This window comes from Gorilla gorilla, chromosome 3 (assembly GCF_029281585.2).
Source record: "Gorilla gorilla gorilla isolate KB3781 chromosome 3, NHGRI_mGorGor1-v2.1_pri, whole genome shotgun sequence".
Classification (NCBI taxonomy): Eukaryota; Metazoa; Chordata; class Mammalia; order Primates; family Hominidae; genus Gorilla; species Gorilla gorilla.
The window spans coordinates 121,386,651-121,401,835 of record NC_073227.2 but is presented as its reverse complement, the minus strand read 5'-3'; the positions used below and the strand labels follow the sequence as shown (position 1 = coordinate 121,401,835).

Sequence of the window (15,185 nt, the reverse complement as noted above, 5' to 3'; positions counted from 1 at the left end):
AACGTCTTTCCTTTAAAAATTACCCAGTCTCAGGTATGTCTTTATTAGCAGCGTGAGAACAGACTACTACATCATCATTTGCTAAAATTCTGAGATGCAAAAGTCTATCCTTTTTGATAGGGAAAAATATGATGTTTTGGACTTATAAATTAGCAACTTGATATAATTGCTGATAAAAAGCATTTTAGTCTTGATTTTTTCCATATCCTCATATATTTTCCAATCAAAAAGGAGTCATAGGCTTCAAGAAGATACCATTTACAAATAAAAAGAGAATTTCTGGCTTGGCAGGAAGATACCATTGTAAGAGAGAATGGAATTGCTGCTATAATGAACCAACATAAGAATTTTGTTGGCAGTCATGATGTGAACAGAAAGGAGCAGATGTAACGTATCCGATGCCAGCTTGACTTGGTCTCCTGACTTCTGGCGGGAACCCTCAGTGACACTGTCTACATAGTGTGGTATGGCCAGACCTCAGAAGCTCATTCCATACTATACCACAATTTTTTTCCACTAGGAGGTTGTTTTATCATTCAGGAATATTTTTCACAAACTTATAGATATCTGCTACCCCTGTGGTTCACAAGCCAAATTCAGAATCAGCTAGCTCAGATCTTTTTGAGAGGGAGATGAGGGGTCTCCGAAAGGAAAGTGGAATCTATACCCAGGCGTCTCCAAGTAGCATATCTGTCTCCACCACAGCACATCAAAGAGCTCACTCCCCTACAAAGTTGAACCATGTTTTACAGCAAAGATCCATTTCTACGAGCCTGAGGCTTGTCTTAAGTATGGACATAACTTTTAGTGTTGACTTTTAAAGCACTTTTTTTGTATCCTTACAACCACAGGTTAAATATGATCACTGGTTGCTTTAAAAGTTGGATAAAATTAATCCAGAGACTTTACCCCGTAACAACAGTTTTCCCAGCATATGCTTTTTCCCTGCCATCATCTCAAACCTGAAGATCCTCTTAGTGGGTCCTGAGCACTTGTTTGCCCCAGATCACTTACTGCAGTATAAAAAATGTAAACATACAGTCAGGGCAGTATATTTGGTACTTTCTAGTAATTGTAGGCCAAGGTTGTTTTACTTTTTTTTGTTTTTTGACTAAAGCAAAACAATAAGACATCCCCCCAACCCCTAATTCATTCCTTCATTTATTTGATAAAGATTCTTAAAGCCATATGGGTATGATAGAATCATACACACTAGAAAGGTAATTTCTTCATAATGATTATTAAGCCTAAGAGAGTTCACTGAGAAATGTTATGAAATACAATAATTTATATGAAGGAATAAAGTAGAAATTACAAACAAAACCTCTTAGTATTCTTTTATTATCAATATGAGGTGGTAGATAGGCCGGGCGCATCCCAGCACTTTGAGAGGCTGAGGCGGGCAGATCATGAGGTCAGAAGTTCGAGACCAGCCTGGCCAAATGGTGAAACCCCGTCTGTACTAAACATACAAAAATTAGCCGGGTGTGGTGGCCTGCACCTGTAGTCCCAACTATTCGGGAGGCGGAGGAGGAAGAATCACTTGAACCCAGGAGGCCGAGGTTGCAGTGAGCTGAGATCATGCCATTGCACTCCAGCCTGGGCAACAGAGTGAGACTCCATCTCAACAAAAAAAAAATGTATATAAGTGTGTGTATACACTATATATACACACACACACACACACACACATATATATATATGGTGGTAGAAAATAAATTTATGTAAACATTTAAGGCTGAAGAGAACCCAAGGGTAGGAAGTTTTGATTGGCTTTTAGAAAAATCACCCTCTGAGATGAATGATTAAAATTCACTGCAGAGAGGTTTCAACAGAATGTCTCCTCTCATTGCATTTTATATCCAAGATTCAATATGTGTAATTAATCCAACTGTAATATTAATTTCATTTACCATTGTCATTATCATTGTCTTGAGTGATATAGCTTGATATATAGATATATATATATAAATTTTTTTTTTTTTTTGAGAAGGAGTCTCGCTGTGTCCCCCAGGCTAGAGTGCAGTGGCTCAATCTCGGCTCACTGCAAGCTCTGCCTTCTGGGTTCACACCATTCTCCTGCCTCAGCCTCCCGAGTAGCTGGGACTACAGGCACCCACCACCACGCCTGGCTAATTTTTTGTATTTTTAGTAGAGACGGGGTTTCACTATGTTAGCCATATTTTTTAAAGTCTTCAGTTGGTTATATATTTAGCAAATGTAAATATTTCCCTTCAGTTGTGGTAGCATACTATACCTATGCTGTTCACTTTGTTCCTATAAATAGCATATAATAATAACTAACATTTTTGAGCACTTATTATGTGCCAGACACTGCTCAGAGTTTATGTGTATAAATGCATTTAGTCTTTCAACAACCCTATGAATTACTGTATAATCTTGATATTATTGATGAAAATCTATATAAAGGAACTGCATATTTTTCCCAAGGTTGACACAAGCTGATATCAGAAAGCACTGAGATTGAAACTCAGCTGACTGACTGCAGAGCCCACATGCCCACATATTAACCTCTGTGTGTACTCTTCTGCCTTAGCTTTGTTGTGTGAAATGTTTGTGAACGATCCACTAATCCACTCTTCACCTCATGGTTCCATTATGTTTAGGTGACTCTAACCATTCTTCAATAAGAAAAGAAAGCTTTTGAAATGAAGAGTCATTTGTTATCACTTTAAAATTACCTGAGTGTTATGCATCCAAATACATGCATTATTAAAAGAAAGAAGTTAGAATACCTTGTACATTTTTCTAAAATAAACAATTCATTTCTCCCTTTAACATGTATTCCCTAAAGCACTTTTGCTTTTGTTTATTCAGCTCCACTGTGAAAGTGTCATTGCTGGAGGCCACTTTGTAAATAGGTTAGTTTTAATCCAGTAGTCACTTGCTCACATTTAAACATTTAATTAATGGAAGGGATGGTAAAATATAAACTATCCCATTAAAATTTAATATTGAAAGATTCCTTGTACTATATATTTTAATTGAGTGAATCTACACATAATCTCTGTATCTTTGTGCCAACAAATGACCTTCTTGATTTCTTAAAAATCACTACTCTCTAATTGTAAATTTAGTTAAGTAGTTGTGAAACCTCAACAAAGTTAAGACACAGCGTGTGAGGTAATTCTTGCTTTTCACAAAGCTTTGCCTATAGAATTACAGGATTTCAGATGTCAGAGTTAGGGGAGACCTTACCAGGGAACAAAGGAGGAGTCAATGCTGAGTCCTCCATACAGATTCATTGCCAAGTGCTCTTCTGCCACCAGCTGAAAAGGGTCAATCAAAAAATCCATCTTAAAGTATTGAATTCCGTTGTCTGATAGCCCTGATAGTTGATTCTTCGGTTGAACTAAAACCTACTTCTCTAGAAATCTCATTCTCTATAAAGCATTCAACAAGAGAAAAACAGTAACAATCTGAGGAATGTTAAAAACTTAAATTAATGTGTTGTCACTTGCTATTCATTATCTAGGAATTCTAGACCTGCAAGAGACTCTTAGACTTTACTCTTACAGTGTCAAAAAGTCTGTCATAACATTATTTCCATGGAAAACAATGTTGATATGAAGTGTAGGAACTTTAACTCAGTGCCAAGGATATCTTGGAGATAACCTAGAATCATTGCAAGCTATAGCTCAAGGCCTGATACAAAGTCCAAGCTTGAAGTTGAAAAGGGTCTTCTACGAATGTGTAGTGATAACACCAGTTTCAAAATACCTCCCACCAGAGTACAGTTACCCTTATTAGGCTTTTGGAGCTGCACTGAATGAGAGCAAGGTGAAGGCACAGTGTTTGCTATGCCCATGCCATCTCCAATAGCTTAAAGCTTCAGCTAAGACTCTCTCTCTCTCTGTTTTTAGTCTAGATTTGTGTAAGCCTCACTTTAGCATTATTATAATATAGATTAGAACATAAATGAATTCACTAGCTGAAACTGTTAAGGAACTGATAATTGCCAATGATTCTTCCTTATTAACAAAAAAAAATTTTGCTAGAAGAAATTCAAATACTCTATGCAAAATTGTAATGTTAGAAATGATTCACAATGTTTAACTGGACTTGAGCTACATACAAAGATCAATTATCAGCCCCAAATTCCCTGGATCGTAGTATGTAGGTATAACACATTAGGTGGGAATTATAAAATGGCAAACTATTTAAAATAGATAGCCATGCCTGCCTTGAGGAATTTGAAACAGACTTATAATACATTTCTCAGGGACAAAATATTTCATCTGATTAAGATTATTATGCATATTAATCATACGTATTATTTTTTTCCCTGGCCCATTCTCAGCAATTGGATTATTTCATCTTTATACTTTAAAAATGAGAGGGCATATATTATTCCTATTTTATAAGTTTGGAAGGTAAAGACTAAATAAGGAGAAATATTTGCCCAAGTTCATGCAGTTGCCATGTGACAGAACTAGTATCATTTCCACTGTTCTTTAATTTACATGCTCTTACAATTTTAAAACAGTTTAGCCTTTGAAGTGGCACATTGCCTTTTACCTAAATTCCTTTATGTTTCCCTCAGATTTCTGTTTATATTTTGTTAGTTATGTTTTTAGTATCCTGATTAGTTATATGCTTTGTGTTTCTTTCCTCTCTTTTTCCGTCTTCTCCCATTTTCTATTTTCATTCCTTAGGTTTTTTCTTCAAACAACACAATTAAGCATCAACCATATGCCAGATATAGTACATAACACTATTAAAAAAAAGGGATCTGTGCCTCCCTCATTCCTTCTATTGTCTTCTTCCCACTTACTTTACCCAAAATTCTATATATGAATAATAACCTAGTTAAGAATTTGCTAACCCTATATCAAGAGTGGAAACACATACAGAATTGACCCTGGAGCAACACAGCAGTTAGGGGTGCCAACCCCCACTGCAATCAGAAATCCACATATAACTTGTGATTCACCAAAAACTTAACTACTAATAGCCTACTGTTGCCCAGAGCCTTCCTGATAACATAAACAGTCAATTAACACATATTTTGTATGTTATGTGTGTTATATTCTGTATTCTTATAGTATATAATACACAAAACCTAGAGAAAAAAATGTCCTGAAGGAAATCATAAGCAAGAGAAAATATATTTACTATTCATTAAGTGGATGTGGATTATCATAAAAGTTTTCATCATCATCATCTTCATGTTGAGCAGGCTGAGGAGAAGGAAGAGGAAGAGGGGTTGGTCTTGCTGTCTCAAGGGTGGCAAAAGCAGAAGAAAATCTGCATATAAGTGGACCCGTGCAGTTCAAAACTGCATTGTTCAGTGCTCAACAGTACACACACATGCACACATGCACATAGTCATAAGATTACCTCATATTGTTTCACAGAAATATCTATTGCCATCTCTGCCCTTCATGTAGGTAAGATAATATGAGTATTTTATTTAGGAGACTTGTAACAAAGTTTGAAAAGGTGTTGTAGGTACTATGAAGGATGCATGTACAAGTTATATAAGGTATATGGAGGTTGAGAATGTATTTCCATTTCCACCTAGTGAGTAAGAGGAGCGGGGCAAGGGCTAGAATGGACATAAAGTGATTATATATAGTAACATACATCTGTGTCCTTGATACACACAAAATAATTTTCATAGCTTCAAGGAAGTCATATATACCTACTATTTGTATCCACTAATAACAAAATATTTCAGATTGGCTGAAATTTAGTCATTATGAGCCAGGCATGGTGGTGTGTGCCTGTAGTCCCAGCTACTTGGGAGGCTAAAGCAGGAGGATCACTTGAGCCCAGGAGTTCGAAACTGCAGTTAGCTATGATTGTGCCATTGCATTCCAGCCTGAGCAACAGAGCAAGACCCCATCTCTTGAAAAATAAAGAAAGAAAAATTTAGTCATTTACTGAAAATTTGCCTGTGAAAGACCCTATATTAGGTACTAGATGAAACAATATAAACATTAACTTTCCCATACTGAAGAATATCATGGTCAAATTACCTAAAAATTTAAGGCTTGAAGTCTATCTTCATAAGTGACTTGAACACATAACTTTCACTTAAGCTTATGATCTAGAGAGTAAAAGTTATGAATACAGTCCTTGCTCACCAAATACTGTCACCATCATGAATTAGTACATTTCCCTTTAAGTTATTAATAATATTAAAATAATCTTTTTAAGACAGAATTCATCCAGCAAGAACTAGGACATTGAAGGGGAAAAAAAGGAGGTGGAAGTTAGAAGTCAGATTTTAAAATGGAAGGAATTGTAGAGACTGTGTTCATGAATGCTATAATATATACTACGGAAAAGTATGCATATATGTGAATATGCATATATACATATTCACACAATCTTAAATGAAAATTGTACCCCCAAAAAGTAATTTTTATGAGAAAATACAGATTTTTGAAAACTAAGTAGCATGGTTCCCAGAATTTAAAAAAACCCCTGCATGCAGCATACCAGCATAATCTTCAAATGCTGCCATAGAACATTATGAGTTGCATGGGTCCTGCTTCAGGAATTCTATCCACCAAGGCATTATGCCTCCTTTCGTGATGGTAGGACTTTGCCAAAAGAACACACTGATGCTAGTTTTTCTGCTAGGGCATCTGCGGGTGGAAGAATTGGAAGGAAAAAACATCCTGGGTCTATTATGCAATTTATTTGTGCTTTTGCTATTTCTGGATGGATTATGATTCTGGAATGCCCCCATTCGGTTTCTTCTCATCTTTGTTTCTTTTCTCTCCCTCTTTCCCATCTTCTGAAGGTGGAAGAGGATGGTCAGTTAGAGATAAGGAGATGAAAGACACTAGCAAAAGGGTGAGAATAGGAATAAAATTCAAGTCATTTTTCATTCTTTTGATCTCTTCTCCTGTCTTAAAATCAGGACTAGTGGTGTGAAGAATGCCTGAAGTATGTTGGAATCATTACAGTTACAGGTTTTTCAGAAAAAGAACTTTGTATTCCTCTGGACACCCACTTGAAAAGTGCTTAGTCCATGTGTGGTTTGGTAAACTGGTTAATACCACTTGTTAGCAATAATTTTGATAGCTGGTCTTTAATTAGAAGCTTTTTATTATTATTATTATTATTATTCTTTAAGTTTTAGGGTACATGTGCACAACGTGCAGGTTTGTTACATGTGTATACATGTGCCATGTTGCTGTGCTGCACCCATTAATTCGTCATTTAGCATTAGGTATATCACCTAATGCTATCCCTCCCCCCTCCCCCCACCCCACAAGAGGCCCTGGTGTGTGATGAAGCTTTCTTTTGATCTTTCTACTCTTGTCATTCATTGCTTTGTCTCTAGTTTCCCTGGGTGATTGAAATTGTAGAGAGCATGTTGTGAAATGTTTTCATGTTCTTATGAAATACTAGTTTTTTTTTGTCTCATCAAAATTTCAAATTAAAGTAAGAAAGACCCCCTGTTTTACAGATTTGGATATGGTCAGGCAACTTAGTACATGGCTTGGTAGACAGAGCAGTGGATTAAGATAGAGATTCTATTCCTTGGACTTCACTATGTACAGGGAGCCAGTTGTGTTATTAGAAATAATCGAGGTCCAGTCCGCCTTCCCCATTCACCAAGTAGGAGCAGGCCCGTGATTACTAATTTTACATCTTTTACAGCATGTCTTTGAACACAGGGTTCTACAGGTACTATAAAAATGAGTGGATTGTCTTTAAGACAGTAATTTTGACATCAGAAAAAGGACTGGCAGTCAGTCTTCCAGATTCGTGGGATTAGTATTCTTTTCATTATACCAAATTTCCTTCCAGCTGTTCTTCATACCTGCAAGTACAACAGAAGAGCATTTATTTCTGTGGTGTCTGGTGTGCTCTGAATGATGGTTAATAATGTCAGGCCTGCATGTATGTCACAGTCTCTCTGTTAACAATTGTTAAGTGACAAGAGGTCATGTGGAATTGCCAGTAGAATAAAGGAGCTCCTTGGTAGTAGACTTTTGTTCTTTTTTTCTCTGTTTCTCAGACAAGGTCTCAGGAGGTGGTCTTGAGTGATTATTGAAGTACAACTATTTGTATTATTTATATTGTACTGGAGATAAACGTCTTTCAAGTACTTCAGAGAAGAGCGCACTGTTAGGGCTCCAGTTGGGTTTTGTAATCCCAATGACAGTCGGAGGCAGGTGGCAGGGGCGGAGGATGTGGGAGGTGGAAGATGAAACGTTAACTGTGAATTTCGTGACTGCAGATATTTTGGACTGTTTTAGTTTTTTTTTTCATGTATTTCTGTGTTATATATTTATTTTACAAAAATATCAGAATTTTGAGTAACTTACTAATGTAAGGTTATTCAAAAAGTATTTTTGCATAAATGTGTTGCTGAAGAAAAAAGAATACATATTGTAGTTTCATCTTTTAATTTTAGGATTTTTTGAGCTAGAGAAAAATAAAAAATTCTATTTATAGCCTATAGAACTACTGAGAATATTATTTTTTGCATTAGTGATGAGGCCTTTCATTGTTAACAGTGAAGTTTGTTAACATCATTCAGATCCGGAAGAGACTTTATAAATTATCTATAAACCCACATAGTTAGGTAACTGAGACTTAAAGATATTAAGTACCTTAGTCTGGTGAATAATTAGTGACAGATTCCATCTTGTAGTCTGGCCTCCTGGCTTTCCAGTCCAGTGCTCTTCTTTAAAGAGATTAAACATGGAAGGAGAAAGAATGTGTGTCCAAAACTTGATAGACACTGAATGATTTATACTATTAGGATGAGTATATTATGATGTACTAGAAGGATCAGAGACTTTAGACTCAGGCCAAAAGTGAGATTTACCTCTTTCTAAGTGTGACTGTGGGCAGATAACCTCTCTGTTTGCTTATTTGCAAAATATAAATGATAAGAACCACTTTTGAGGAATATTGTGAAGATTTGTAATTATGTTTGTAAAGGGCCACACATAATGCCTGGCATATATCAGATACTCAGTAAATAAATGAAAATAAAATCTGAAAACAATATTTGCTTTATCAGTAGGTACTCAAGTAAATTGTATTGAGCCAAGGTCAAATGAACTTTTATCTCACCAACTACAAAACAGAACTTCTGTTTTATCTATTGGATGAGACTTAGCCTTGCTGGTAAATTGCATCCTGTTTCACTCAAACGTGTATTTTGGCAAAAGCTAAAACCTCTTTGATTATGAAATCCATATTCAAAGTTAAATTATTATAACAGCTAGGACTAGAATTCATACATTTATAATTTATGAGAGACAGCAGGGAATGAAAGAAAGAGAATGAATTTGGTGTCAGAAAAAGCTGAGTTTAAATAATGAGTGAGATCTGTCAGTTACTGGTTGCATGATCTTGAGCAAGTTTCTCCATTTCTCAACCACAATTCCTTTGTAACATAAGGGCAGTCACACCTGCTTCTCAGATTTGTTGTGCAGATTATTATATAAAGCCTGTCTCTTTCTTCCAGGGCACTGTTAATTACAATATTTACTTTCCTTCCTCCTGCTATACCACCAACCTAAGGTTAATAAAAAGTGGGGGAACTTAGAGGAGAAATTACTCTTCAAAAAGACAATTTAGAGCCTTAAAGATTCATCTGAAGATATGAGGATGCATTTCTGCTGTGAACATTCAGTGTTCTGAAATAGTAAAAACCTTTTACATGGAGCTAGAACTCTGGTAGCACTTAGCAAAGATGGGAAATACTTCACCTTTCTCATACTGAAGATCAAAAGTATTGATATGATAGTTTGCCTTGATTTTTTTATTTTGCATGTTTTTAGCATCATGTAAATGTATCCTAATGGCATAAATGATAAAGCAACGTAAAAGGGAATGGGTTTACAGAAATATATGCAGGAATTAGTATTCCACAGGAAGAAGAGGATAACTACCTTCATATCAGTATTGCCTACACTATCTACATTTCTTGTCCCCAGAGTGTCTGTGATTATATGTTCCCTGGAACCATGTTGGTCAGCCAGAAATAGCAATTCAAAGCAAAGGCCTTACCATTCACAAGTACAAGTTTAGTTAAATGCAGGCTGCTAAAAACATCACCATATTGTTAGGCTACAATATGATATATATAGTATCCACACCACAGAAAATGATCTATTCTCCCCGTACTCTGCACTGTTCAAACCAACCTAGATGATTATATTACTTCTGGGCCACATTTTAACAGAGACATTGCCAATCTGGCATACATTCAGAATAGGTTGAGCAGGATGAGCTAAAGCATCAAGAAGCCATATCATATTAAAGAGGGCGAAAGGGGATAAAAATAATTTGCTTGAAAAAGATTGTAAGGCAGATACCAAGATGTGTCTCCAGCTCCTGAGCATCCATTCTGAGTAAAAACAAAAAAGTAAAGAAATGATTACTTTTCCTATATTTTCAACCCCATAACATAAGCAAGAAAAGATCATATGATATCATATAAAATCTGTTGGTTACTGTCTTCTAATGTAATACAAATTATGCCCTGAATAGATAATAAAAATGAAATCTTGCCAAAGCCTAAGAAGGTATGCTTGAGTATCATATTTAATATTTAAAAGGCTGTCATTCAGAAGCAGAATGACATTAAATATTAAATATGAAATGCATAGCAAAACCATGATCAGTGACTGGTAAAGGCAGGTTTAAATGCAACCTGAGAATTTCCTGCAACTTCAAATTGTCTATCCATACAATAGGTGACCTCATTAAAACAGGTGACTTTTCCTTTACTGAAAGTACTCACAGAGACGTGAAGCATGCAGATTTGTCTTCCTGAGTCATGGATGGACATCTTTTTCAGAAATCAAGGATAGAGTCAGATAGAAGCACATTATTTTATGTGGGATTCAATCCAAACATTTTATTTTATTAAGTCAAGAAAGCAATCTACTATAGGGTAACTATAGTTAACAATAATAGATTATAATTTCAAATAGCTGGAAGGAGAATATTGAATGTTCCAAATACAAATAAATGATAAATGTTTGATATGGTATTTAATGTATAGCTAATTACCCTGATCTGATTACTGTGCATTATATGTATCAAAACATCACTATGCACCCCATAATTATGTACAATTATTATATTAATTTAAAAAATAAAATAAAAATAAAGCAATCTAACTTAAACTATTTTGTACAACTATTGGGAGTTCTATTGGATGAAGTTTTACTTTTTAAAAATAAATTCATTCAAATATTTGAGGAGATTATTATGTCAAACTTAGCTGTGCCACTTTTATTAGTGTCATCAGATATCAAATTTTAAGACTAAAGTATTCTTGGCTGAAAGGGGAGCTTGAATCAATTCCTGACAGACATCGGATTAACTATTTTGTGTAAATATTTTCCAATTTGTTATACAATTGCATATTAATTATTCATATATTGTGCAGTTATATATTACCCTGAGTAAGGTTTAGGTCCATAAGTTGTATAAGCATTCTGGGATGCCTAAGGTGTGAGCCTGGATGTTTTGGAACTTCAGTCAAATGGTTGAATTTTCTTGATGAGCTAAAGCCATACATAGAAGCAGAAATATGTTCTGTGTTTCTAACATCCTCTTTTGGTTATTTTTAGCTGCAGTATTGAAGTATGAGAACAATGTTATGAATATCAGGCAATTCAACTGTTCTCCTCATCCATACTGGCTTCCAAATTTCATGGATGTTTTTACTTGGTCCCTTCCATTTGTTGGGGAAAAAGGTATGTTGTGGAATCCTGAGATGTTCTTCTTAAAATAGTTTAGGAAGGAAGGAAAGGAGATTAAACACTCAGAAAGAGAAGAACTTTGGCCCAGCCAATAAAATTCACAAGTTGTACAATGAAAGATGTGATTTGGAAGTGGCAGTGTGTCACTCTGTATCCTATTAACAGGACACAATTGGTGAATGAGGGGGAAGAAAAAAAACAAAACAAAACACAGGAATATTTAGGAAATTTTTACAATCTTATTAGAATAATATAACACTTTAAAAAATAATGGAAATACAGGTTTACCTGGTTTCAAGTAATGTCTACCCTTTTTCCTTACCCCTTTGTACTATAATCCCAAAGGACTATTTAATTTTACAAATTATCTGCCACATTAAAAGATTAGGATAGCCATGCTCTCCTTACATTTCTGATGTTAATAAATTATTGTACGATAGTGCTTAATGGCTACAATATTTTGAAGAACAACATGTACAACACCAAAGTAGTTCATCAATAATGTAGGCATTAGTGCATTATAAGGCACAGAACAGGAGACAAATTTACATTTTAGAAAGTTATTTGTTAACTTTCTTCCTGCCTTCCTTCTTTCCCCTTGTTTTGCTTTCATATGTTGACTTAAACCCCAACAAAAATTTTGAGGAAATGCCTGCACCAATTGTTTTTCATTCAGGAGGCCTAACAGTGATACACGGATTGATTATCATGTATCTTCTCATACTTTCCATGAGAAGGTGAATGGGCATTGTAAGAAAAATAAATGTTCCCATACGTATCAGAGTAATGATGTTCTATGAGGAGTATCAGAGAAAAGCTAAATATTTTTCTGAAACCCTAATTGTTGTTTTCCCTTTAAATGCCCTAAAATGATTAAACCAGTCAAGTTATGAGTTGCTGGCAAAGAAGCCTTCCCTTTGAATATCGAAATAATCAAAAGTAAATTTTTAATAGTCTCTGATAAATATTCCCAATACTACTCCATATTGCAACTTTCTTGCACATATCAAATTGGAGTAGTGTCATCTGTTGGCTTCGCTGGAAACAGAAGCAGTGTGGATGCTGACAACTATGGGGCACCTTTTGAACATCCTTTATTTGGGTTGTTTCTATTAATTATTAAAATTTGGGACATTTATTAGAAATTAACATATTAATCTATTGGTACACAAAATCCAGTTTTGATAATTAAACTGAAACTCTGGATCAGTGTTGGCTCTATTGAAGTTTGACTCTCTATCATTCATCTTCAATTCTAGAAGGACATTTTTTTAAATAGCGTATTACTTTAAAAAGTAGCTCTCAAAGAAGCAGTAGACAGGCTTCTTTTCACGTGCATGGTAGAATCCAATCTAATTTCAAAAAATATTAAATGTAAATAGCATGGTTTGTAGTATAAAAATAATGCAGTACTAATTTCCTCTGTACAACACTTTTATGTAATCCTATTGTAATCTATTAAGTAAATTTCTGATTAAACTGCAACTGTTTAATTTTTTAAGCATTTTTGAAAATCAAATTTAATGATATTTCTGTCAATACATTTTTAAAATTAGTATTCTGAAAAATACTTCAAATATATTAGTTTATCAATCAACAGTTTGTATTAAACACAAAACCACATGCCTGTAATGGAGTGAAGTTCTCTAGGTGATTAAAAATATAAGAAAAATCATCATTCTTAGTCCCTACTGAACAGAAGTTTGTAATCTGATCTAGATTAAGCCTTATCATTGTGTGAATAATAAAAATTCAAAAAAACTACTTTCTCTTTCATTGATTTATAGTATATTCACATCCACATATTTGATTTGTCATTGTCTATTGACCTAGAGCTAGTAAATGTTACTATTAGATATCATAAGCATGAGCTAATAGTTTCATAAAGTCTGCATAGAATCACAAAAGCTGTCTTTTATGATCTGGATGTTTACTGAAACTGCTTCTATATACAAACTAAATAAGAAATGTTATTGCTAAGTTTGCTCATTAACAATGCCAGAGTAATAGTTAAGGTTATAACAGAAAACCCTGACTTTTCTTTCTTTGCTTTCTCTCTTTAGTGACTGAGATGCTGGTAAATGTCCTCAACATCTGCTCAGATGATGAACTAGGGTCAGAAGAAGATGGATTTGATGGTAAGAGGCTTGAGCCTTTGTGCTAATGCTATTTGCCAGATAATTACTTAGAGTCTCATTGCTAAACCTAAGAATAAATTTCTAAGATTTGGATTATGTTTAAAACGTAACATTATTAAGAATGAAAGATATGATTTCATTTTCTGTTTACTTTTTAAAAGTATAAGAAACAAATATGAGAATTTTCTCATTACTTTAAAAACATTGTTAAAGTAGTAAACTGTTTTAATAAGCTTTCAGTAGCTCACATTGCTAAGTGACCTTTTTTGGCTTTTTGATACAAATTTAATCCTTTATTTTCTAACAGATGTTACCATTTACTGGACAATTATTTTTTCTTTTACCAGGCAATTTAAACATGTCCTCTAATGGGGTTGCTCACATCAATTATTCAAGTTTTGATGTTTATGATAAAAAAGGCATTTACATATTGATATATTGGTATTTATTTCAATCTGAATATTTCTTCTTTCTGTAGTAATAGGTAATGAATAAACTATGAGGAGTTTTTGATGTTTTTTAAGATATTACTTGGTGTTTAATTACCCTCAAAGGGTATGCTTTTTCTGCAGGGGGCACAGATCCGTGAAGTTAAAGATGAAGGGGAAAATTACCCTGAGTCTTACAAAAGCACCTCAAAATGAATGGAAACTGACAAAATGTACTTAGAGAAGAAAAGCATAAGAGCAAACTTTACTGCATTTAAGAAGTACAGTTGGAGCCGGGTGCAGTGGTTCCTAGCACTTTGATAGGCTGAGGCAGATCACTTGAGACCAGGATTTTGAGACCAGCCTGGGAAACATAGGGAGAATTCATCTCTACAAAATATTAGCCGTGTGTGGTGGTGCATGATTGTGGTCCTAGCTACTCAGAAGGCTAAAGTGGGAGGAAATCTTGAGCCCAGGAGGTTGAGACTGCAGTGAGCCATGGTCATACCACAGTACTCCAGCCTGGGTGACAGAGCAAGATCCCATCTCAAAAATAAAAGCAGTACAGTCAGCCCTCCGTATCTGAGGGTTCTGTATCCATGGATTCAAACAACCTCAGATTGAAAATAATTCAGGAAAAAGTTGCATCTATACTGAACACATACAGACTTTTTTTCCTTGTCATTTTTCCGTAAATAATACAGTTTAACAACTATCTACATAGCATTGACATTGTATTCAGTATTGTAAGTAGTCTGGAGATTACTTAATGTATACTCAGAGGTCCTAGATTCAGGACACCCAGGGCTACAAGATGCATTAAAAACCTGTTCTTTGAAGAAGTTGAAAACTGGTTGGAGAGACTGATGCATAAACCAATAATATCAATAAAATGACACAAA

The 15,185-nt window shown here is 34.8% G+C and overlaps 1 protein-coding gene across 3 annotated transcripts in view; it reads left to right on the top strand.

Moving 5' to 3' along the window:
• Positions 1 to 15,185, top strand: part of PPP3CA (protein phosphatase 3 catalytic subunit alpha) — a 324,214-nt gene that overhangs the window by 272,755 nt on the left and 36,274 nt on the right. For all 3 annotated transcript variants that reach the window (XM_055385444.2, XM_004040196.5, XM_004040195.5), the window contains exons 9-10: positions 11,586 to 11,711; positions 13,781 to 13,855. In XM_055385444.2, the coding sequence (XP_055241419.1) occupies positions 11,586 to 11,711; positions 13,781 to 13,855 (201 nt within the window). The remainder of the gene's footprint in view (positions 1 to 11,585; positions 11,712 to 13,780; positions 13,856 to 15,185) is intronic.